The 26751-nt window shown below is 43.2% G+C and overlaps 1 protein-coding gene across 2 annotated transcripts in view; it reads left to right on the top strand.

Annotated features, from left to right (window-relative positions):
• Nucleotides 1-8999: 8999 nt before the first annotated feature.
• Nucleotides 9000-26751, top strand: part of LOC115128756 (zinc finger SWIM domain-containing protein 6) — an 85491-nt gene continuing 67739 nt past the window's right edge. Inside the window, exon 1 of one of the 2 annotated variants that reach the window (XM_029658895.2) lies at nucleotides 9000-9507. In XM_029658895.2, the coding sequence (XP_029514755.2) occupies nucleotides 9081-9507 (427 nt within the window). In that variant the 5' untranslated portion in view covers nucleotides 9000-9080. Of the gene's footprint in view, nucleotides 9508-24259; nucleotides 24312-26751 lie in introns of those variants that run through there. The other variant, XM_065017604.1, reaches the window with a different exon arrangement.

Raw genomic sequence — 26751 nt, 5'->3', positions numbered from 1 at the left:
ATAGCTTGAGGGAGAAAGAGGAGGAGATAGAAGCATCCTGAGAGATTCATGTCGTGTTCAGTAATCGAGGAAAAGAGCGGAGGGGGAGAAGAGGAGAGAGTATGCTGTATAAGCTATGCTTGAATGGAGTCTTTCTCTCAACTCGGCTGACTGGTCTCTGCTTCGGAGGCACAAACACACACACACACACACACACAGCTCGCTTTTCCCGTGGCGACCACTCTGTCAGCCCCTAAACACACTTTGCTGCTTAACTGTAACTCTCAGCATCCCTTCTTTAATCTTCCTCCCCTTCTCATCCTCCTTCTCCTCCTCCTCCATAGCACTGGCCTGTCTTTATTCTTCTATTACTCTCTCTCTCTTACCAAACTTCTTCTCTCTCCCTCCCATCTTCCCTCCCTCCTTCCCATATCTCTTTTCCTCTCCAGAGAGTGTTCTATCCCCTATCCCCAGCATCCTCCCTTGCCTCCATCCTTCTATCTCTCTACCTCTCTCCCTCTCTCCCGCCCTCTACTGCTCCTCTGCTACCCCCCTCTCGCCCTTCTTCCTTGAGAGTAGCGTTTAGTGATTAATGTGAGTTTTAATTGTCATGCTCACTTTTATGCTCATTAGAGTGTATTATGCATCAGTTAGGGTATTAAAGTTCAGCCCGAGATTTCATGCATACTGATGAGGATGCAAATGAGCCCGGCATGAAAGGAAGGATCTCTGGATGTGTGTGTGTGTGTGTGTGTGTGTGTGTGTGTGTGTGTGTGTGTGTGTGTGTGTGTGTGTGTGTGTGTGTGTGTGTGATCCCCTGGAGCCAGCAGCAGTGTCGTCTGTTATTTCCCTCAGTAGCCGTCTCAGCCGCAGTGTAAGAGGGGTCTGGCTATAGAAATCATGTAACAGTTTTTTTCAATCGCTTTGGTGCAATTTCCACAAGCACTGTATGTGGTACATTTTCACAACTCTTAGTACAAAACTCAAAACCAATCATCAACTAGGCAGTTGCAGCAAAACAACACACAACATCATACAGTCACTTCTTCATCTAGAAATACATATTTTCAATTGCAGTACATATTCATATGAAGTCATTGCCTTTCACAATGCAATGCTCACATTACTTTTGATATGATTTTCTTGCCATTTGTTAAGAATACATTTTACCATTACTTAATATGAATCCTCTTAATTGATCATCACTAAACCATTTATTAAACCTATAGATTTTAATCTGGTTTGTCTAATAAAGATTTTGAGACCTACATAATGAAAATGTACAGTTGAAGTCGGAAGTTTACATACACTTAGGTCATTACAACTTGTTTTTCAACCACTCCACAAATTTCTTGTTAATTAACAAACTATAGTTTTGTCAAGTCGGTTAGGACATCTACTTTGTTCATGACACAAGTCATTTTTCCAACAATTGTTTACAGACAGATTATTTCACTTATAATTCGCTGTATCACAATTCCAGTGGGTCAAAAATGTACCAACACTAAATTGACTGTGCCTTTAAACAGCTTGGAAAATTCCAGAAAATGATTTCATGGCCTTAGAAGCTTCTGATTGGCTAATTGACATAATTTAAGTCAATTGGAGGTGTACCTGCGGATGTATTTCAAGGCCTACCTTCAAACTCAGTGCCTCTATGCCTGACATCATGGGAAAATCAAGAGAAATCAGCCAAGAACAAGGAAAATAATTGTAGACCTCCACAAGTCTGGTTCGGCCTTGGGAGCAATTTCCAAACGCCTGAAGATACCACGTTCATCTGTACAAACAATAGTACGCAAGTATAAACACCATGGGACCACACAGCGGTCATACCGCTCAGGAAAAAGATGTGTTCTGTCTCCTAGAGATGAACGTACTTTGTAGCGAAAAGTGCAAATCAATCCCAGAACAACAGCAAAGGATCTTGTGAAGATGCTGGAGGAAACAGGTTCAAAAGTATCTATATCCACAGTAAAACGAATCCAATATTGACATAACCTGAAAGGCTGTTCTTCAAGGAAGAAGCCACTGCTCCAAAACCGCCATAAAAAAGCCAGACTACAGTTTGCAACTGCACATGGGGACAAAGATGTTACTTTTTGGAGAAATGTCTTCTGGTCTGATGAAACAAAAATACAACTGTTTGGCCATAATGACCATCGTTATGTTTGGAGGAAAAAGGGGGAGGCTTGCAAGCCGAAGAACACCATCCCAACTGTGAAGCACCGGGGTGGCAGCATCATGTTGTGGCGGTGCTTTGCCGCAGGAGGGACTGGTGCAGTTGCAAACCATAGTTGTCACGACTTCCGCCAAAGTCGGTTCCTCTCCTTGTTCGGGCGGCCATCGAACTCACAACTCTGGCATTGCTACTGCCATACGAATTGAGTCACATATAGGACCACTACAATACGTAAGTACAATACAATACAGTAAAATACAATACATGATGATTACAATACAGGTGGAAAGTTTCACAATTGCCATGAGCATACCACCCTCCTTCAGGCCATGGATGAGACATGCAATGACATCAGTCCAGACCTGCAGTATGTCCGGCTTGGATGCGTCATGCACAAAGGTTTTTCACCAGGTGCATGAACGATGAGGACATTTACTGTGCTGTTGATGAGAACCTATGGCCAAATGCTCAAGACAGGCTTGACGCAAACTACCGTCTGCTAAACGTTGTTTCTTTCATTCATTTCATTTGATTACAGTGCACCTATGTTGTAATTATATCTGAACAATACATTTCTTTTTTGCATCAATTATCAAACCTTTGATCACAATGCCATAGAATGATGGACATTTGATGTTCAGTCAATTTGAATGGTTAGTGCAAGTGTATTGCCTAATGTCAAAACAGTATAATGTACTGTAATTTACAATACCGTAGCATGTTACATTCAAAGGGCAATTTTCAATCATCGAGCGCTCGGGACTATAAGGTTCTATCTGAAAAAAGATGATTCTGAAATAATTGGCTTTAAAGTTCCAAACCCTTGTTGATTTGTTTGGTGTCAGAATTGTTTTCCTTGTCTTCTTTTGAACTTAACATGAATTTGGATAATTTGGAGTACTATGTATGTAGAGAACGTTGAACAGAACAGGGCTATGTCAATAACACAAAATATGCTGGTAGAACCTTGTATCTTGTATTTTTATGCGATTGGGTTAACTGGTTGTTAAAATAACTAAATTGAAAATATTTGGTTATTAAATCAATGATCTCATGACATTTCACTCTAAACTTATATTGTTAATCAATGGTTGTGGGGTGAAAGATGTCTTCAAACTAAATAAATGCACAATAATACGCTTTGAATATGAGACTTGCTGGGTTGAAGTTTTTGAAATTCACCACATACTTGAGAGAATAGCACCAAAGTGATTGAAAAAATCTCTAATGTAGCTTTGAGAGGAGCATTGATGTCTGAATAAGCTTAAAATACTGATATGCTCTTCGGAAAATACTGTATATGTCCTTATTCAATAAGGGACAACAGTGTCGGGAAGGAATAGGAATCTATCAAATCAAATCAAATCCTTTAATGAATTAAGTCAGTCAAAGTCATAGGACTACAAACTAGAACCAGTCAAATATTTGGACACACCTACTCGTTCAAGGCTTTTTCTTTATTTTTTACTATTTTCTACATTGTAGAATAAGAGTGAAGACATCGAAACTATGAAATAACACAAATGGAATCATGTAGTAACCAAAAACGTTTGAAACAAATCAAAATATATTTTAGATTTTAGATTCTTCAAAGTAGCCACCCTTTGCTTTGATGACAGCATGCTCTCAAACAGCTTCACCTAGAATGCTTTTCCAACAGTCTTGAATGAGATCCCTCATATGCTGAGCACTTGTTGGCTGCTCTTCCTCCAATCTGCGGTCCAACTCATCCCAAACCATCTCAATTGGGTTGAGGTCGGGTGATTGTGGAGGCCAGGTCATCTGATGCAGCACTCCATCACTCTCCTTCTTGGTCAAATAGCCCTTCCAGAGCCTGGAGGTGTGTTGGGTCATGATAGTCCCACTAAGCTCAAACCAGATGGGATGGCGTATCGCTGAAGAATGTTGTGGTAGCCATGCTGGTTAAGTGTGCCTTGAATTCTAAATAAATCACAGATAGTGTCACCAGCAAAGCACCCCCACACCCTCACACCTCCTCCTCCATGTTTCACGGTGGGAACCACACATGCAGAGATCATTCGTTCACCTACTCTGCATCTCACAAAGACACGGCGGATCAGACCAAAAGACAGATTTCCCCTGGTCTAATGTCCATTGCTCGTGTTTCTTGGCCCAAGCAAGTCTCTTCTTCTTATTGGTGTCCTTTAGTAGTGGTTTCTTTGCAGCAATTCAACCATGAAGGCCTGATTCACTCAGTCTCCTCTGAACAATTGATGTGGAGATGTGTCTGTTACTTGAACTCAGTGAAGCATTTATTTGGGCTACAATCTTAGGTGCAGTTAACTCGAATGAACTTTACCTCTGCAGCAGAGGGTCTTCCTGGGTCTTCCTTTCCTGTGGCGGTCCTCATGAAAGCCAGTTTCATCATAGCGCTTGATGGTTTTTGCGACTGCACTTGAAGAAACTTTCAAAGCTCTTGAAATGTTCCGGATTGACTGACCATCATGTCTTAAAGTAATGATGGACTGTCGTTTCTCTTTGCTTATTTGAGCTGTTCTTGCCATAATATGAACTTGGTATTTTACCAAATAGAGCTATCTTCTGTATACCCCCCTACCTTGTCACAACCCAACTGATTGGCTCAAACGCATTAAGAAGGAAATAAATTCCACATATGAACTTTTAACAAGGCACACCCGTTAATTTAAAAGCATTTCAGGTGACTACCTCGTGAAGCTGGTTGAGAGAATGCCAAGAGTGTGCAAAGCTGTCATTAAGGTAAAGGATGGCTACTTTGAAGAATCTCAAATATACAATATATTTTGATTTGTTTAACACTTTTTTGGTTACTACATAATTCCATACATGTTATTTCATAGTTTTGATGTCTTCACTATTATTCTACAATGTAGAAAATAGTAAAAAATAAAGAAAAAGCCTTGAATGAGTAGGTGTGTCCAGACTTTAGACTAGTACTAAAAAATCTCTATATATTTTATGCAGAATTTCCAGATTCATGTCAGCCATGTTCTCATTGCATGTGAGATTCTTGGAGGGAGAAAGAGAGGACAGGGCATGGTTTATTCAATGGAATTTCAGCCTGATGAAAAGATACAGGCTGGAAAAAAGATTGTAAGGACCATATTAACATAATTAGTTATTAAAATTTAAATTGAGAGACTGTACAATGACATGAATATACAGAATAATATTTAAAACATGAACGGCTGTATTTCTGAGAAAAGATATCCGTAATATGTATATTTGTGCATTTATTATAAAGTGTGTGTGTGTTTGCATGTGTCTGCGCGCACGTGCACTTATCTGTATGTGTGGATCACTGTATATTTCTCCCCAGCACCCCACTGCTCCTCCCATGCTGAGAGAATAGGCTCAGTCATCCCAGAGCCTGCCTGGCTGTGTCTGCCTGTCACTGCAGGGTGAGATGAGACAATGGGAAAATATTCAGACACCAGGCTCATATCACTCACCCAGCGTGGAGAAACTGCCGTGCAGACGGTAATGTAACTGTAAGTGGATGCTAACATATACGAGAGGAAAATCATTAGATGGAACATAAAGAATTTTGAAGGGTTTTTATTGTAGCTGATGGTAGACTTATGAGAAAAAAACGAAGCTGATAAGAGAAGAAACATACAGACGCATACCAGAGGTATGCCAACACAAACACAGCACAAGGCTAGCTCTGTGGGCATTGATGATGATAATAACTACTGTATAAACATCACTATGCACCATTTTGTGCCAGGTATACTCAATTATTTGAAGGAAGTACCAGCAGAGCTGAAATAAAACAGTCAAGTCAAAACAGAGAATCAAAATGGCCGATGACACAGAAAAGCCAGAGTAGGGTCTGTAAACAAACATAGTCCAGTTAATGGCTGCCTGTCTCACAATGAAGAAATCAAACAATACTAAGCTGATCAGAGGCATAGCCATGGGAAGTATGGGTGCTGAGAGGTGCTGCAGCCCTCCCTGAAAAATCTGAATAAAAACAAAAAATGTTTTAAATAACACAAAAGTAGTGCACCTTTCATTCAGAACCTAAATTGAACCTAACTTCAACGTCTGAAGTCGTTTTGCTTACTAAGATTTTTGCAGGGGCATATTGTTTTTGGTCTGGCCTATGGCGGAAAAACGCCAAGGATGGCCCTGCCTGTCCATTTCTCTGTTATTGTCATTCTAATGGGATCCAGAAAGAACAAAACCCTGTCCTCAAACATTTAAAGATGCAAAGTTATGGGCAAAGACACAAAACATCCACATCAAATTAAATATTTTTCTTGATCAAATAACATGGAAAACAACCACTTTTTGTGCAGTAGTAATTTACCATCCTTACAACAACACTTAATGAAAATGTGCATTATTGCACTGTACATAGGCTGGTCATCTATGGTTGTACCTGTAGACTTTCCATCACCATGAAGAAAAACAATGACCAATAAAGTCATTGAATACATTGAGACATCAAGTGGTTTGTGATGATATGATGTGGCTCAGTTGGTAGAGCATGGTGCTTGCAATGCTAAGTTTGTGGGTTTGATTCCCATAGGGTACCAGTATGAAAATGTATACTCTCCCTACTGGAAGTAGCTCTGTATAAGAGTGTCTACTAAAATGGAAGAAGAATAAACTGTTCAGTTTTCACATAGAAATACGTTGCACTAGCAAAGTATGTCAAGAAACTGGAAAACATATCAAGCACGTATTTATGTATTATCAGATTAACTATTTTGTACAGATAATTATCAGACTCAAGTTACAAATACTGGTAAACACCCAAATATATTTAGTTGACATTTTTTCACAAAAATAAAAAAACTGGGCCATTACTAGTCCTGCATTAGAAGACCAATATAGACGTCTTCAGTGCGGACATTATTTTTCTGCAGTTTTTTTTGCAGCACCCCCACCCCCAAACGACTTCCCGCGACTATGATCAGAGGTTTGCCAACACATCAGTGGCCAGCTCGGAGGAAGTTCCCTGTTGCTTCATTTAAATGCTTTCAGGACCTGTCAGATCAGATGAGTTTGTTTTGGCTGGAAATACTCAGATCAATTATCCTGATTAGGGCAGCAGTTACCCGCACGGCGGTGTTTATGAGGCCCGAGTTGGACCCAAGCACACACACACTTTTCAAAATATCCAAAACCACACAAACATGCACGCGCTGTCCCCCTTGTTAAAAATGTATTTTCTTTTCTGTATGGCTTTCACTTGGCTGACCCGTGTCACCAACACACAAACAATTCAGTACAACACAACTTTATTTCTCCCCCGGGGACAAAACAGAAGGACACTTCTGGGTTCCCCCTGGCTCTCTCCACACTCTATCGAGCTGTGAATCACACTGGGAGATGCCTTGGCATTTCTGCAGGTTAACCATGAGAAATGACCTCTTTTGCACCGTCGATTCCTGCCTGCCTTCAGGGGAGTAGAGAGGCAGGGCAGGGCTGTCCGTTAAGGCCCAGTGACAGCAGCTGGGGGACTTGGTCTGTCTTGTTCCTGTGTAATTACTCATCTCAGTAAGGGGAGAAATGGTAACATGGGGATCTGTCCTTGTGTAACATTGCTGTTGATTGGAATAAGACTATTAAAATAATAAAACATTTGAAGATAAACCATAGAAAATAAAACAAGATCTAAGATATAGGGAGAAAGAGCTGAATTCTCCTGCCCTGATATGCAGATGGGTCAATATTCATTGTGAAACATACAGTAAATAACCTACAGATAACTGTAAATAAACCTGAAAAATAGACTTGTCTGAATCTGATGCACCGAATGACATTGCATTGATTGTCCAAAGATTACAACACTCCCTATTTCAGTTGCAATTAGTTACATCACATTTTCTAATCAATTAAGCCTGGCTCCTGGTTGCAGGGTTTTACTGAACACCACTGAGACTCCCACACCAGATTAGATTAACCCCGCTCTGCATCTCTCTCTCACTCTACCCTGCCCTCTTTTCATGCTTCTCTCTCTCTCTCTCTACCTTTCCATCTTTCCATGCCCCCCCCTCTCTCTGCACAAACTCCTCCCTTTCCCTCTTTTTCATTTCTCTCACTTTCCCTCTCTCCCTCTCTTCACCTTTTCTTAATTTCCATACACTGATAACAGGCCAAAAACATGTTCCAGAATCAATTTGTGATATTATTGCAGCATAAGCAAATGGGTAGGACTACTTCACAAGGTAATTATATAGGTGTATCCACTAATAATTAAGCTGTTATAAATCTTGTCAAGGGCCAAGTTCCAGTGTTTCCCCCCCCCAGAAACATGCATTATGGTTAAAGGAGGTGATCCAAATACACAGCTTTTGTTTCCCAACAAGGAACGTCTCCTTCCAGCCTTCAGGCCTGATAACCACATTCCTTTGGAACTGTAGCCTACGTCACAGAGGGCGTCTCTGTGTTCCGAGCACGCCCGCCCCCTCTCCACGAGGCCTGGCCAACTGACAGTTACAATCACTGTCTTCACCCAACGCCTTCACCCGCTTTAATCCCCCCCTTCACCTCCGTTTTGTAGTGTTTTGCGGCCACGAATGCCTTCTCCGTCAGTCAATCACGAGGGAAATATCCATGGGCGCCAACCAATTTCACTACACCGCCTTTAAATCCTGAACGAAAAAGATACGTTTTCCCGGCCCCTCTCAGCTCCTGTCCGAGCCGTCCGCCTCACAAAGGATTTGCCGACGTTCGGGAATTCCGCGTTTCATTCCTTTTTTTAGAGCAGGATAGGCCCGCCCCTTTCTTCATTTGTCAACACAAAGAGGATTTGACAACACTGCGAAAGGACCGCCCATCATGCCCAAATAAGGTTAATTTGCCCATACACGGCAAACAATCGATTTGAGTGTAACATTTTCCCTTCCTTATCCCGTTTATATGGTAGGTTCACTTCCGCCGTTGATGTTAAAGCAGTGCTATCATGGCGGAGCGCGTTCAGCAGCCCCCAGCCAAACGGCTCTGCTGTAGACCGGGTTATAATACGAATTGTAGACAGGGACAACGGGCCGGGGGTACGTTATGTGGCGGTTCGGGTGCGGCCCAAGGTGGGTCGAGCAAAACCCTGAGTCCGGAGTCTCTGTTGGATATCTCGGCCCGGAAAGTGGCCGAGAAGTGGCCGTTTCAACGGGTAGAGGAGCGTTTTGAACGGATCCCGGAGCCTGTACAGAGAAGGATCGTTTACTGGTCGTTCCCCAGGAGTGAACGGGAGATCTGCATGTATTCTTCGTTCAATACGGGGGGAGAGGACAGTGGAACTAGCGGGGAAAATAGTGATGAGACGCGGCTGCCTTTCAGACGAGGTATCGCTCTGTTGGAGAGCGGCTGTGTGGACAACGTATTGCAAGTCGGTGAGTGGATGGACCCAAGCGTATGAAAATTAACGTTATTTTATTTATTGAGTTTTCATGGCAAACAACCAGAGTTTGAAATATTTTTCAAAAGCACCAAGAAATGAAAAAGGAAGTGTGTTGAATTAGGTTTCAACAAAGGATTGAATGAGGCGACAAAGGGAGCTTTTACATCGCGGATACGTTGGCGAGGCTCTTTTTTTTTTTACTAAAACCAAAATGCATTCCTCTAACAATAGAAATAGCTATTATTAGCCTATGCACAGTTGTCTATGCTCTATGCCGATACATTTAGCCCAAATGTCTATGTAGCATAATACATGTGTTTGCTTATGCATGACGGGATTTTTTTGTTGTTGTTGCTTGGGTGAAAAATAACCATTACGGAAGTAAACGGTGGGATTTAATAAATGTGCCCGTATACTTGGCTCGCATTCGAACATTTGGTTCATATACGCATTTAGCCAGCCTCAAATAGTTTTTTAAAATATACTTTCAACTGAAAGGGGCGATGCTTTTCTGGGCACTGTGTGTCGAGAAGACGTTCAGGGCTGAGCCTTGTCGACTGTGTTTATTTTCCGAAGTGAAAGGCATGGGGGAGGTTTTCTGGCTAAGCCAGCTAGAACATAGAGCTCTCAGCTGAATTGACAGTTCTTTCTACATATATGCCAAACTATTTCATAACTAGAAATATGTTTAGTGAAACAATAACACAGCAGCCTGTCGTGCATTCAAAGCATTTTCTATTTGAGTAGCTGCGAAATAGCAGTATTTCATGTTGTTTTCGTAACACAGCCTTGACTGGGTGTCGTATTTACCCAGTGCGCATATCAAACAGCCGTGAGGCATTCCGAATGAAAGTATTGGTACTTTGTTCCCATTTTCATGTTAATTTGTGTCTTTTCAGCTTCCTGTCATCCTCCAAAGGGAAGGCAAACAACAAACGCGTATTTTAATGTATTTTTACTGCTATTTGGGAAAAGGGTGGGAGGAATGGCGATTTAAAGCCACATAGACTATTTTTAAATTGACATTGATATGCACCAATTTGCAGCTAATTGGGTCAAGTGTGTTTCTTTCTTTCACTGTTGTTTTACTAAATGTTCTGACACCAGGAAAACACTGACACGTAATTGTAATAATCACCAGCAGGCCCTACCTACCAAAACGTAGCATATATACTCAAATGAACGCATGGCCATGTATTTTACCCCCTGCCTGACGGTAAGCTACCTGCTGGGCTCCCTCTGTATTCCAACTCATATGCCACCTTAGTTAGTTCATTAGGGCTCTCCGTCCCGGCCCTGGGAAAGCGTTCTAATCCCATTACTCTATGTGGTTAATCTGAATTGTAATGCAATCTGCAAACGTAATTTTCTGCATGGCCATCCATCCCTCTCTGTCCCCTCCTCCCTCTGAACGTGTCGCAGTGGCTTGGCTGGGCTTTGTGCCCTAGCCACAGTGCCAACAGGGCGCCAGGCTGCTGACTATATAACACATACTATAGGCCCAGGCAGGCCTGTGTCTTTGTCTAGTATATATGCTAAATAAAATACAAATGAATAAATAGGCAAAGCACAGCTACAGTATCTACTCTAGTCTCTCTACTCTTTATTGGGGAAGAAATAATAAGGTGTATATATACATTAGAATGCAGTGTCATTTTTTTCCCACCCAAAACCACGTTAAGGAATATGATTTTGCCTGCCAATAATGTAATAATAATATGGTGGTTAAGCAGGCAGTTAACCTAAACATATTCTCTGTGTGTGTGAGCTTGCACACGATAGCACATAGTGCTCAATCTGCATGCTAGCAATGGAGAATGACAGCAGAAATTGTGCCAGGAAGTGATAAATAAAAGATGCAATCTTCCCTCGCGGGCTGCAGCTAGGGAAGGGAGAAGAGAGCGAAGGAGAGAAGAAAAGACTGGGTCGCTGTGATCAGACCTGGGAGAGAAGATCAGTTACACATCTGTTTGGCACACATCCATATGTACAGTATAGTATACAGTACACAACCTCTCTACACAGGAAACACACACACACGCACAGTACATGTGTAGGTTAACTGCCTGCTTAACAACCATATTATTATTATTATTACATTATTCCTTAACATGGTTTTGGATGAAAAAAGGACATACTGCATTCTATGGTGTATATGACTCCGCTAAACACCCTGACAGTCACTGTCAGGTGTCCCAAGCAGTATGGTTCATCCCAAGGCCATAGGAGAGGCTCTACCTATCTGGCCTGCTCAGGTCCTGCTGATTGGAAAGCTGCTTATCTGATAGCCAACCCATAGTAAACATGTCATGAACACGATTGCCTCGACGCACGCGCGCACACACACCCGGCAGGATATGGCTGCCCGGCGCTTCTCTCTCTCTCAGAGATCTATCCACTGTTGTTAGCAGTCTATGAACACCGACACGTTGCAGTGTGTGTCTGTGTGAATAAATACACGTGTGTCTGTGTGTTCGCTATGCAAGCACGTGCAGGCCTACCAGAGGCCTTTTCCATATGGGCATGTGACACACAGTACAGTGATAAGACGGATCTAGAATAGAAAGGGAAAGTGGACGGAAAATAAAGAATATGAAGAGAGAACTATTAGCCTATTGATAACCAATGAATTCCTACAGGCCTACAAGGTTATTATTATGCATTATCTTGTCATCCTCCAATAACGGGGCTAGAAATATTATAAGTGTGTAATACACCATTGTCTTTCTATTCACAAATACATTATTAATGTCTGTGGTGTATATCATTGATCAAACATTTATAACCTCATTATTAGAAGTTGATATTCATTATCCCCTTTTATAAATACATTATCCTGCCTTCCTCTCTGAGCATATGTCTCGTCAACATTTATTCAGCTTTTAGAGCAGCTCTTACGCCCCTCCCACAACACCCCACAGGGCCGCGTTAAACCCCTCCCCCTCTCCTTTACCTCCATTACCCCGTCTTGCTCTCTGTCTCCCGCACTCTCTCTCTCTGTCTGTTTCCATCTGTTCTAGGAGGCCAGGGTTTGTCAACACGGATCCTATTAGCTGGGAGTGTCTGTCTTATTGATGGGAAATATGGCCTCTAGCTCCTCCCTCCTACTCCTTACTCATCTACTGCTGAGTCAGAACATTGGGGGATTCGAGTGAGATGTTGTGGTGTGCGCGTTTGGGGGGGGGGGGTGATGTCGTCTTCTGGTTATGATTATCACATTCTAGAGAGGTTTTATAGGGACGTTTAACTCTTAGTGAAGTCGTTGTGCATTTTTTGTCGACAGATTGCAGGCTAGTGGGAAGTGCGTGTACCTGCGACTCGCTCTCTGTTCTTCATTGACCAGTATCAATAGTGTTGTTTGGAGATTTAACATGACCTGACATTACAGGTGAATATGTTGCTAGATAAAGATACAAGACGTGCGTGCGGCAACGTTGCCTCTGACGATATGACACAGGGCCAGAAAGGGGAACGTTGGGGTTGCAACTTCATCCAAAAATGATTGGCATTAAGGCTGTCCGACATAAGATATGCGAGTGGTGTAGACCCAGCCTATCATCAGGCAGGGAGCCGGGCCTGTTTTCTTTAGTTGTTGTGTAAACCCCAGCAGCATTTACACTTTTCTCTGTCAGTGGGCTGAGCTCTTTATAACCATGCAGGCCCTACGCACCGCTAGTCATGCATGGCAGCATAGCACACTGCCATTTTAAGCCCAGAAATGCCAGAATCCACATATCAGGGCCAAGGTCTACAGGTTTGAACCTAACTGCCTGGCTGTTTCTCTGTCCTCTGAAGTGACTTTATTTCTGTCTCCCGCCCTTCTTCTGTGCTGATCTGAGAGAGATGAGCCGGTGAAAGGCATGATGGGCCTCCGCCGTGCCGCTTTGACCCGGCAACTCTTTTCAGGTCCGTACAGTTGGAGAGGACGCAGAGGGTGTGTGTGTGTGTGTGTGTGTGTGAGATAAATGAGTCAGCTGTGCCGCTCCTACTGTTCCTCCCTGCTTCACCAAGCTAAGAATAGTGCGTTTGGCGACTCATAATAAAACCACTCTGTCTTGTGTGTTTCTGTTAGATACTTCTTTATTTAGAGCTTCTATTCTGTACATCTCACTTATTCAGGCCTACAGCTACTTTCTGTTCTGTTCACCCCAGGCTAACGTCATGAGAACATCACTGAGATTACTGAGGTTATCATCACTCATTCAATATTATATTACAGCGCTTCACTGTGAGGAAGACGTGGCTTCATTTAAAAGGAGTGTGTGTTTGTGTGTGTGCCGGCTCTACCCTGACTCTACCCCATCTCTACCCTGACTCTACCCCGACTAACCCAGTGCGCTATCCCTCCAGAAGGCCCTGGATAGGCATGCGTGGACATTTCTGACATTTCGTACACAGAAGTGCAGAATTTAATACTTGGCACTTAAATCTGGCATGGGCCTGTTGAGGTAGAGGCTGTAGGGGCACTGGGCTGATGGGGTTGAGGGGAGGAGAGGACAGGCAAGGTATGAAGGGCATACTTAGGGGGAACTCCGTATCAAAGCCGGAGCTGTTCTAGCTGGTGGTCCTCTGATGTTACATAGACATGGGAAAGAGGAAGGCACACTGGTGCAGATATAGATAGACCCAGCCTTCCTCATTGTTCCTTTTCATCCTGACATGTGAGGCTTCAGTGCATCCTGTTGGTCAGTGGTTCGAGCTGGGAGCTGTGGTCGGGTCCTGGCGTGGAGGATGGCGGAGTGTCACCCCACAGTGAAATCTCACCTCGCGTCTTCAGACCACAGACTCTCACACAGGGCATCGATGTCCCCCTGCTACATCTAGCTAAAACCAGACTACAGCGCGGTACACTCGCACTCGTTTAGATTGGAGCTCCTACAGCTACCTTCCTTGTTCCTCTTGAAAGGACCTCTGACGACTCCTTCTGGACCTAAGACTCGTAGCCTGACCTAAAGGATGCCTTTTTTTCTGTGCACAGATCAGCCTTTATTTATCCCATGCGTTTATTTAGAATGCCATTTTGCTACTGGCACACAGAACCCTATGTTCATTGTGGTGTTAGCCAGAAGGCCAATGTTCAGTGTGCCAGAAGGCTAACGTTTTGATCCAGACAAGGTTTAGTAGTAAAGGAAGTCCAGGATGGCAGAACAGGCTTGATATGATCTCCAGCTACCAGACCAGTGTTCAGAGTAATAATGCTATAATGGTAGAACAATGTCACATTGTTAAATAATGACACGTTCATATCCTCCATCGTGTCTCAGTCAGACCAGTGTTGACCTTTCCCTTCCTATCATTATGGCTGCTCCTGTTCACACTCATTAGCAGCTAAGTACCTCAGTTAAGAGGTCTGCACACACACACACACACACACACACTCCCTGACCCCCAACCCAAGTGCTTTGAAGTGTGGCGTGTCATATGGAATCTATATAACACACACCTGTACATATGGCAGAGTTCTATACAGCCGGTTATGGCTCACACACCAGACAATGCCTTATGGGGATATGTACGGTATGAGTGGGGGAGGCTGGCTAGGCTTTAGTAGTGTGTGTCTGATTGTTATGTGAGAGATGTGGCCCAGCCTGTTGGTGAATTCCACTGTGGTAGAGGGGGGAGTTTGATTTTGAAATGATGGCGTTGAACACACAATAGAATACACTGAATAGAATGTACATAACAGAATGGAGACTAGAGAATAGTGTACACTGAATAGAATGTACATAACAGAATGGAGACTAGAGAATAGTGTACACTGAATAGAATGTACATAACAGAATGGAGACTAGAGAATAGTGTACACTGAATAGAATGTACAGAACAGAATGGAGACTAGAGAATAGTGTACACTGAATAGAATGTACAGAACAGAATGGAGACTAGAGAATAGTGTACACTCAATAGAATGTACATAACAGAATGGAGACTAGATAATAGTATACACTGAATAGAATGTACATAACAGAATGGAGACTAGAGAATAGTGTACACTCAATAGAATGTACATAACAGAATGGAGACTAGAGAATAGTGTACAATCAATAGAATGTACATAACAGAATGGAGACTAGAGAATAGTGTACACTCAATAGAATGTACATAACAGAATGGAGACTAGAGAATAGTGTACACTCAATAGAATGTACATAACAGAATGGAGACTAGAGAATAGTGTACACTGAATAGAATGTACATAACAGAATGGAGACTAGAGAATAGTGTACACTGAATAGAATGTACATAACAGAATGGAGAATAGAGAATAGTGTACACTGAATAGAATGTACATAACAGAATGGAGACTAGAGAATAGTGTACACTCAATAGAATGTACATAACAGAATGGAGACTAGAGAATAGTGTACACTGAATAGAATGTACATAACAGAATGGAGACTAGAGAATAGTGTACACTCAATAGAATGTACATAACAGAATGGAGACTAGAGAATAGTGTACACTCAATAGAATGTACATAACAGAATGGAGAATAGAGAATAGTGTACACTCAATAGAATGTACATAACAGAATGGAGACTAGAGAATAGTGTACACTCAATAGAATGTACATAACAGAATGGAGACTAGAGAATAGTGTACACTGAATAGAATGTACATAACAGAATGGAGACTAGAGAATAGTGTACACTCAATAGAATGTACATAACAGAATGGAGACTAGAGAATAGTGTACACTCAATAGAATGTACATAACAGAATGGAGACTAGAGAATAGTGTACACTCAATAGAATGTACATAACAGAATGGAGACTAGAGAATAGTGTACACTGAATAGAATGTACATAACAGAATGGAGACTAGAGAATAGTGTACACTGAATAGAATGTACATAACAGAATGGAGAATAGAGAATAGTGTACACTGAATAGAATGTACATAACAGAATGGAGACTAGAGAATAGTGTACACTCAATAGAATGTACATAACAGAATGGAGACTAGAGAATAGTGTACACTGAATAGAATGTACATAACAGAATGGAGACTAGAGAATAGTGTACAACTCAATAGAATGTACATAACAGAATGGAGACTAGAGAATAGTGTACACTGAATAGAATGTACATAACAGAATGGAGACTAGAGAATAGTGTACACTGAATAGAATGTAGATAGGATAATGCAGATCGTCTAGACAGACTTGTTTAATGAGGCTATTGTTTGGATAGGGTTTCAGAAGACCAGAATGGTAGTAGTGATATACACACATTTCCCCTCTCTCTCACGCACACACCTACATTCACACACTGCAGTGCACGTGAACCCCGCGGCCCTACCAGATACAGTATATGCACAGATTTAATGCTGGCTATAATTATCTTCCCAATCAATGTTCTGGAGTGCACCCTCCGAACGAACACACACACACACACACACACACACACACACACACACACACACACACACACACACACACACACACACACACACACAGACACAGACACAGAGAGAGAGAGAGCAAATTGAGACCCTTTTGTTTGTGCCTCATATGATCAATTTGTATTGAAGCTGCAGTAGGAATAGGCAGTGAACCGAGGCATAACTGCACCACACAGAAAGGGGCATCACTCACATTATAGCAGAAAAGTATAGATCTGGACAACCTACATAAATATGAAGCATTTTCGAGACCTCCAAGTTAATCTGAAATACATTTACCAACAGGCAGAGGTGGAGATGTGGACCTATTTAGTCTTTTCTTAGATAGGTACATATTTCATAAGATTGTGGCAAAGAAAATACTGTATGTGCTAGTATTGTAGTATTGTAGTGGTTCTGCAGTAGTGCTAGTTCAAGTGGGAGGCTGAAAGAGAGAGGCCAATGGGAGGGAGGGATTACAGTAAAAGCGAGTGGGAAAAGAGGTATAGAAAGGAGAGGGGGAGGAAGAGAGGCTGCCAGGATAGATTTTTATTTAGTCACATGCACAGAGCTGCAGTTGCAGTGTACAGTGAAATCTGAGCTCCAACAGTTTAGGTGTGAATTAATCAAAAAATACAAATAATAATAATAATATATACATGTTTACAACTGACAATGATACATGTAAATGTCCATTGGGGTGTGGGCATGTGGTTTGACCATTTCAGCTCCTCAGAGACGTGTCTCCATGGCTGACCCGTTGAGGAGGAGGGTTACTAGCTTGGTACCTCCTGAACTCCACAATCAGCTCCTTTTGTTTTGCTGATGTTGAAGGGGAGGTTGTTTACCTGGCACCACACCGTCAGAGTGCCTACCTCCTCCCTGTCGGCCGTCTCGTCGTAGTTGGTAATCAGGCCTACGACTGTCGTGTCGTCAGCAAACTTGATGATGGAGTTGGAAGAGACCACACAGTCAAGGGTATACAGGAAGTACAGGAGAGCGGATTGGAGAGGGTGGAGTGTGTTGAGGAGGGAGGAAGTGATGTGGTCTTAGACTGGCCTCTCAAAGCACTTCATGATGACAGAAGTGAGTGCTGCGGGTCAGTGGTCATTCAGTTTCAGTTACTTTCCCTTTCTTGGGCACTGGGATGATAGTGGACGTCTTGAAGCAGGTCAGGATAACGGCCTGAGCCAGAGAGAGATTGAAAATGTCCAAAAACACAACAGCTACCCGGCCTGCACATGCTCAGAGGGCGCGGCTAGGGATGCCGTCTAGGCCAGCTGCCTTGCGAGGCTTAACACCTTTGAATGACACGCGTACGTCCTTCGTGGAGAACGTAAGCGCGTAGCCCTGGTTGTCTTCAGGGGCTTTCCTCGGCAGCTCAGTCTTTTTGCTTGAAGCGCGATTAAAACGGTGTTTAGCTTGTTCGGTAGGGTGGCGTTGGTGTCCGGCGGGACTGGCTTTCTTTTTGTAATCTGTGATCGTTAGAAGCCCCGGCCACATACGCCTCGTATCCATCCCTCTGAATTGCCCGTCCCCTTTGTCCCTGTACTTGTGTCTCGCCATCTCGATCGATCTGCGCAGGTCGTATTTGTACTGTTTAACCATACAATTGTCCCCGGTCAGCTTGCTGTGTTTATAAGCAGCATCTCTCTCCTTCAGTTCCCTGACAAGTTTGCCATCAATCCACGGTTTTTGATTCGGGTATGTTTTGAAAGACACTGTCGCCATCACGTCATCTATGCATTTTTTAAATGAATCTGGTAACTGGGTTGTTGTATTCATTGATGTTATCCCCAGAGGCGACCTGGAACATATTCTAGCCCACGTGATCAAAACAGTGCATGGATTCTAATTGGTCAGACCAGCGTTGTACAGACCTGACCACCGGAACTTCCCCCCTTTGAGTCTTTTGTTTATAGTCTGGGAGGAGCAAAATTGAGTCGTGGTCAGATTTGCTGAAAGGAGGACAGGAGATGGCCTTATAACCGTGTCGAAAAGGCGTGTGGCAGTTGTACAGCGTAGAATCTCTACGAGTTGGACAGTTAATGCGTTGATGGTAATTCTGCGGCAAGGTTCTCAAATGACTTTTGTTAAAGTCACCCGCGACAGTTTGTTCAGGGTCCAATGAAGATCTTAGGGCGGGATGTACACAGCCATGGAGATAATCCCTGAGAACTCTCTCGGAAGGCAAAAAGGGCGACATTTGATGACCAAGTATTCCAAGTCGGGAGAGCAGAAGCTTGCAGGTTCCTGTACGTTTCCACCGTCGCCCCACTTGTTATTGGTCATAAAGCAGAGCCCTCCGCCATTATTCTGGCCAGAGAGAACCCTCTTCCTATTAGCTGGATGAACGGTTAAACCCGCGGGTTGTATGTAATCCGTTTGGATGTCGGAGGAAAGCCACATTTCAGAAAAACAGAATGTGTTGCAGATTTCTATGTCCCTCTGGAAGTACGTTAAGTTTATTCACCGACGATTGAACATTTGCGAGTAGCGTGCTCGGTAATGGAGGACGGGTCGCCCGGTGTTTCAACCTCACTAAGACCACCCCCCCCACCCCCCCCCCCCCCACGTCGCCGTCTTTGTTTCCTTCTCCGGTAGGACCACCAGGCATCCCTGAACCCCACCAAAGCAGCTAGACCATTGTTCCGCCGTCTCTGGGAAGGTCGGGTAGACCGTAGCACCCATTGATGCATATTCCAATAGTTCTACCTGGGTGCATGAAGTAATGCACAAAAACAAACTGAGTAAGAACATGTAGATCAACACTAGAAAAAGTAGAAACCCGCAATGTTTTGTAGGAGCTGGAGGGGAGGCGCCATCCGTCAGCGCCATCTTATTCTGTTGAATAGAGGTGGAGGTGAAAAGTTTCCTCTGGTATTGTGTCCCGTGTGTAAATCCTGTCTAGTTTTCCTGTTGTTTTCGTTCTGAGTTTTGGAGTTCTGCCTAGGTATTTTCCATCTCTGTGTCAGACTCTGTGTGGAATGTGGCTGAAATTCCCAAACAACACAATTTACCCCCTGCGTCCTGGATTCAGGAGGAAAAGTACAGATGAGAGCGAAAGCAAACACACACACACACACACACACACACTGCATAATGGTAGGTGAATGTTTGTCTCTGCAGTCAGCAGGTGTGTGTATGTGTGTTTTAGCTGTGTGTGTGTGGTAGGGTTTTTTCTCTTTTGTTAGGCTACTGTTTGATCAATCTCATAGACCTGAAGGTTTGTTTTCCTCTCTATCTCTCCATCCCTCTCATCCTGACCTGTATCCCTCCACCATAACTCTGTCCATCGTTAACCTTCATCAGAGGGGAGGATGGGAGAGGGGAAAGCAGACGTACCCCAGTCTAGATTTTATCTCTCACTTCTTATCAGATGTACAGACCCCATCTATTACCCCATTATCACACACACACACACACACACACACACACACACACACACACACACACACACACACACACACACACACACACACACGGGTGCTGCTACTGACAACTAGTAAACACACTGTCACCCATTGGCCTCCCTTAAAGGGAATGTGTGTCTGTAGAGGATTATTTGTTCCCACAGAGCGCTGAGCAAGTCAAAGCCTGCCGCTCCTAAAGCATCATGGGAATACTGGGCCCCATGGAATGGTCTCCAAAGAACAACAAACGCAACACCCAACCAACTCTGGCAGCATGGAACTCTGGGACTATGGAACTAGAACCCCTATCTGGGCCAACAGCTACCTGCCTGCCTGCAACATTCCAAGCACATCATGCATGACACTATTCCGGAACAGGGTCCTCCCTTCCAGCATTGGGGAACATCCCACATGTATTTTTATGGGCACAAGCACTGTTCATGACACAAACTCTTCACACCCCCCTTGTTGGTGGAGAGAATGTTACATTCTATACATTTTGCCACGTCTGTGTATTCATGCGATATTTGAGTGACAAAAAAACTACAACAATATCGATGGGCTAAAAAACCGAAATAAAATAAAAATATTAGCTGACTTGGGCTAGTTGATCTGGACATTTCTGACAAGGTAAAAATAGCTCTCTAAGGTACAGTGGTAAGAAAATGTATGTGAACCCTTTGGAAATACCTGGATTTCATAAAATTGTATCTGATCTTCATTTAGGTCACAACAAAACACAGTATGTTTAAACTAATAACACCCAAACAATTATATGTTTTCATGTCTTTATTGAACACACTGTGTAAACATTCACAATGCAGGGTGGAACAAGTATGTGAACCCTTGAATTTAATAACTGGTTGACCCTCCTTTGGAAGCAATAACCTCAACCAAACGTTGCGGATCAGACCTGCACAATAAGGAATTTTGGACCATTCCTCTGTACAAAACTGTTTCAGTTCAGCAATATTCTTGGGATGTCTGGTGTGAACTGTTCTCTTGAGGTCATCCCACAGCATCTCAATCGGGTTGAGGTCAGGACTCTGACTGGGCCACTCCAGAAGGCGTATTTTGTTGCCATTCTGTTGTTCATTTGCTTCTTTGTTTTGGATTGTTGTCCTGTTGCATCACCCAACTTCTGTTGAGCTTCAATTGGTGGACAGATTGGCCTAACATTCCCCTCCAAAATGTCTTGATAAACTTAGGAATTAATTTTTCTGTCGATGATAGCAAGCTGTCCAGGCCCTGAGGCAGCAAAGCAGCCCCAAACCATGATGCTCCCTCCACCATACTTTACAGTTGGTATGAGGTTTTGATGTTGGTGTGCTGTGCCATTTTTTTTCTCCACACATAGTGTGGTGTGGTTCTTCCAAACAACTCAACTGTAGTTTCAGCTATCCACAGAATATTTTGCCAGTAGCGCTGTGGAACATCCAGGTACACTTTTGTAAACTTCAGACGTGCTACAATGTTTCTTTTGGACAGCAGTGGCTTCTTCTGTGGTGTCCTCCCATGAACACCATTCTTGTTTAGTGTTTTGCGTATCGTAGACTCGTCAACAGAGATGTTAGCATGTTCCAGAGATTTCTGTAAGTCTTTAGCTGACACACTAGGATTCTTCTTAACCTCATTGAGCGTTCTGCACGGTGCTCTTGCAGTCATCTTTGCAGGACAGCTACTCATAGGGAGAGTAGCAACAGTGCTGAACTTTCTCAATTTATAGACAATTTGTTTTATCGTGGACTGATGAACATCAAGTGTTTTAGAGATACTTTTGTAACCCTTTCCAGCTTTATATGCAAGCCAACAATTCTTAATTTTAGGTCTTCTGAGATCTCTTTTGTTCGAGGCACGGTTCACATCATAATTATGAATAGCAAGCTCAAATTTTGTGAGTGTTTTTATAGGGCAAGGCAGCTCTAACCAACATCTCCAGTCTCCTCTCATTGATTGGTCTCCAGGTTAGCTGACTCCTGACTCCAATTAGCTTTTGGACTGACAATATTTAAATTATGTATTCAATATAGACAAGAAAAATACAATAATGAGTGTGTTATTAGTTTAAGCACACTGTGTTTGTCTATTGTTGTGACTTAGATGAAGATCAGATCAAATTTGATGACCAATTTATGCAGAAATCCAGGTAACTCCAAAGGTTTCACTTTTTCTTGCCACTGTATGTACTGACTAACATGACAAGAGGAACTGATGATGCACTACCTCGTTTCCAAATTGCACCTTGTACATGCTACTATTACGACGTTCAGGAGTTAGTTTAAAGCCGGACTGAGTCCCTTACCCCACAGTTTGGGATGCAGAATACCTCTTATACCTATGCAAATGAGAGCTTCTATGAGCAATGCTTACCTTTTTAATGAGATGTGTTGCACTCTCTCTCTCTCTCTCTCTCTCTCTCTCTCTCTCTCTCTCTCTCTGATTGTTAATCAGAAGGTCCTTATGAGCAATACTTACCTGTTAATGGGAGCTTAGCAGAGTGATCCATCACAGGCATGTTACCGCTGCTGCTCTTCCTAATGAAGACTGATGGCCTTATCACTATTGCAGGGAGGGAGAGAGAGGGTGTGTGACGAGGAGGGAGCGGAATGAGTAAATACCACCCTCAAACAACTACTCCCTCTTTCCGTCCCCCCTCTCCTCTCACCTCTATCTGCCCAACACCTATTTTAGAATGTCACCCTGGGTTTTCCATCCTCTCGTTTCGCACACATCCCTAGCTCTCCTCTCCTCTCTCGGAATAGAAACAGTGCTGGCATGTTTAGGTGCCAGATCTCTACCCCACTGTGCCCCTTCTCTGTGTGTGTGTGGGACACTTTGTGCGTCACACACGTCAGGATGTGAGCCGTATGACCGGTGTGTTTAGCCAGCATCCTGGGGGAAGGACAGGGGATGGCCATAGAGGATGGTAGGTACCAGGTAGGTGCCTCGGGTGGTACCCTGTGTTTGGACCTGGTGTTGGCTGTGTATGACTCCGTCTGTTCCTGCTCTTTATTTATAGAACACTTCTACTGAGCCTATGGAGAGACCTGATGGCCGACTTTACCTCGTCAAACACACCAGTGTGTGCATGCTCACTGACCCCCTGAACCCCCAGTTACCTATTAGCAGTCATATCCTGCTTCCTGCTTTAACGCATCACTTCCGCCTGGGATCTCTCTCTCTCTCTCTCTCTCTCGCTCTCGCTCTCGCTCTCATGACGGATAAATTGGAGATTAGGAGCGCGCACACACACCCTTAGCTTGAATGCATATTGTCAACTGAATGCATGAATCAAAGAACCAGAGCAGCCCGAAGCGAAACTGAGTAAAGCAGAAAGGAGGGGAAGTGCTGAGCTGGTGATATGGTTTAGGGGTTAGTACAATTGAGAAACCATGTGACCCACTTTAATGGTGACAGATTGTACCCCTCCCACCTGTGTATTTGTGGGGGTGGGCATGATGATGGTTTAGGAAGGCGTTATCTTTGGGTGTGTCATTGGACGTTCTGATGTCACACACACACAGTTGAACCGGTTATTCTTAGTCATACTCAAAAGCCATAGTGTTTCCACGCCTGCTTTCTGTTACATTATAATGGCATCTGGCTGACAGGCAGTTATTGTTCCACTGAACACTACTGTATAAACTGAGTTATCACTAACGAATACACCCACGCTCGCACTGTTAGAACATATACACACGCGCGGGCACGCACGCACACACACGGCAGTCAGCATATCTGAGTCACGGAATGACACGACAGAGACACAGAGGAAGTGTTAGGGTGTTGTCATCACGTGTGGCTTATCGCCTCGCTCTGTTTTCTCCCTGTCGCGTACCGTACGGTTCTGGCCCTCCCTTGTGTGCGTTTGCATTAGATCAACAAAAGCCGATATGCTTGTGGGTAGGGGTTTGTCATTGCCATAAAAATAAGTTACTCATTCATTTCCGGCTTGTTGAGACATGAGACGGTTTAAGTTAGGGGTTTCTGCTACCAGCGGTAAGTACCAGGATGTTGGTGTAACGTTAGACTAGTAGGAGGAAGAGGCTTGTAAACAATGGTAAATGTCATAGCTTTTCTAATTATTCACGTTTTATCTCATGAACCCGCTGACTGTAATAGTCTGCCGGTTAAACGCAATCTAATGTTGAACGGTAAACGCAATACGCGTTTTTCTGACCAAATGTAATGACTTCAACCATATTACATTTACATTTACATTTAGCGACATTTAGCAGAGAAAGATATTACCTTTACCGTCAAGTTACTACATTTACTGGGTTTATTACATAACAAATCTAGGAGTTATTACTCTTGCCAGTGTTATTACATTTACTGGGTTTATTACATAACAAATCTAGAAGTTATTACTCTTGCCAGTGTTATTACATTTACTGGGTTTATTACATAACATCTAGAAGTTATTACTCTTGCCAGTGTTATTACATTTACTGGGTTTATTACATAACAAATCTAGAAGTTATTACTCTTGCCAGTGTTATTACATTTACTGGGTTTATTACATAACAAATCTAGAAGTTATTACTCTTGCCAGTGTTATTACATTTACTGGGTTTATTACATAACAAATCTAGAAGTTATTACTCTTGCCAGTGTTATTACATTTACTGGGTTTATTACATAACAAATCTAGAAGTTATTACTCTTGCCAGTGTTATTACATTTACTGGGTTTATTACATAACAAATCTAGAAGTTATTACTCTTGCCAGTGCTATTACATTTACTGGGTTTATTACATAACAAATCTAGAAGTTATTACTCTTGCCAGTGTTATTACATTTACTGGGTTTATTACATAACAAATCTAGAAGTTATTACTCTTGCCAGGGTTATTACATTTACTGGGTTTATTACATAACAAATCTAGAAGTTATTACTCTTGCCAGTGTTATTACATTTACTGGGTTTATTACATAACAAATCTAGAAGTTATTACTCTTGCCAGTGTTATTACATTTGCTGTTGTTATGGCTAGACCCTAACACTGAAGGATGCATGTGGAAGCTTGCATGGTGGCAGGAACAAACGGGGGGGGGATCGGTGCTCTGTGTCAACTGACTGGTGGGATCGTGGTATCATGGAAAGAGGCCACAGGTGCTACCCTCGTCTCACACACACAGACCAACACATGCACACACACCCCTCCACTGGGATGGATTTGCCATTATCTGTTTATGAGCACCTGTTGAAGTTGAAAAGGTTAAAGTTAATGTGGGCGACCCCCCCCCCCCACCCCTCCTCTCAAATGCAGTGCAGCAGATGTGTGTGTGCGTGTGTGTTTGGTGGTGTGTGTGTGTTCCTAACTTTTCTCAACTTTAGGACAGAACCTGAGGTTATGGACAGTAACATATGCACACTCAGACACACATTGACCCCTCTCTGCAGTTGGCCATTATAACAGCTGATCAAACACGGCTCCCTGGGAGGCTGCTCTGCTGTGCTCTGAGAGGCTGTGGGAGCTCCATGTCCCAGAGCTCAACACTGGAGTGGTTTAGCAAACACATCTCTGTTATAGAGCCCAGACCTGCAGCCTTTCCCCATCTCTCTCTTTCTATTTCTCTCTCACTCTCTCAATTCAATTCAAGGGCCGTTTTGGCCTGGGAAACATATGTTTACATTGCCAAAGCAAGTGAAATGGATAATGAACAAAAGTGAAATAAACAATTTTAAAAAATGAACAGTAAACATTGCACTCACAAAAGTTTCAAAGGAATAGAGACATTTCTAATGTCATTTTATGGCTATGTACAGTGTTGTAACAGTGTGCCAATAGTCTCTCTCCCTACCCACTCTCTCTACCTACCCTCTCTCTCTCTCCACCCTCTCTACCTACCCTCTCTCTACCTACCCTCTCTCTCCCTACCCACTCTCTCCCTACCCACTCTCTCTACTCTCTCCCTACCCTCTCTCTACTCTCTCCCTACCCTCTCTCCCTAACCCCTCTCTCTATCCTCTCTCTACTCTCTCCCTACCCTTTCTCTCTCCCTACCCCTCTCTCTCTCTCTCTCTCTCAATACCCTACCCTCTCTCTTCCTACCCATTCTATCAACCCTCTCCCTCCCTACCCTCTCTCTACTCTCTCTCTATACCCTCTATCTCTCCCTATTCTCTCTCCCTACCCTCTATCTCTCCCTATTCTCTCTCCCTACCCTCTCTCTCTCCCTACCCACTCTCTCTACCCTCTCTCTCTCCCTACACTCTCTCTCTACCCTCTCCATACCCTCTCTCTCTACCTACCCACTCTCTCTACCCTCTCTCTCCCTACCCACTCTCTCTACCCTCTTTCTCTACCCTCTTTCTACTCTCCCTAACATCTATCTCTCTACCCTCTCTCTCTCCCTACCCTCTCTACTCTCTCCCTCTCTACCATCTATCTCACCATATTCTCTCTCCCTACTCTCTCTCTCCACCCTCTC

This window comes from Oncorhynchus nerka, linkage group LG4, assembly GCF_034236695.1.
Source record: "Oncorhynchus nerka isolate Pitt River linkage group LG4, Oner_Uvic_2.0, whole genome shotgun sequence".
NCBI lineage: Eukaryota > Metazoa > Chordata > Actinopteri > Salmoniformes > Salmonidae > Oncorhynchus > Oncorhynchus nerka.
Note: the sequence above shows the minus strand (reverse complement) of the source record. Positions and strands in the feature narration are given on the sequence as shown.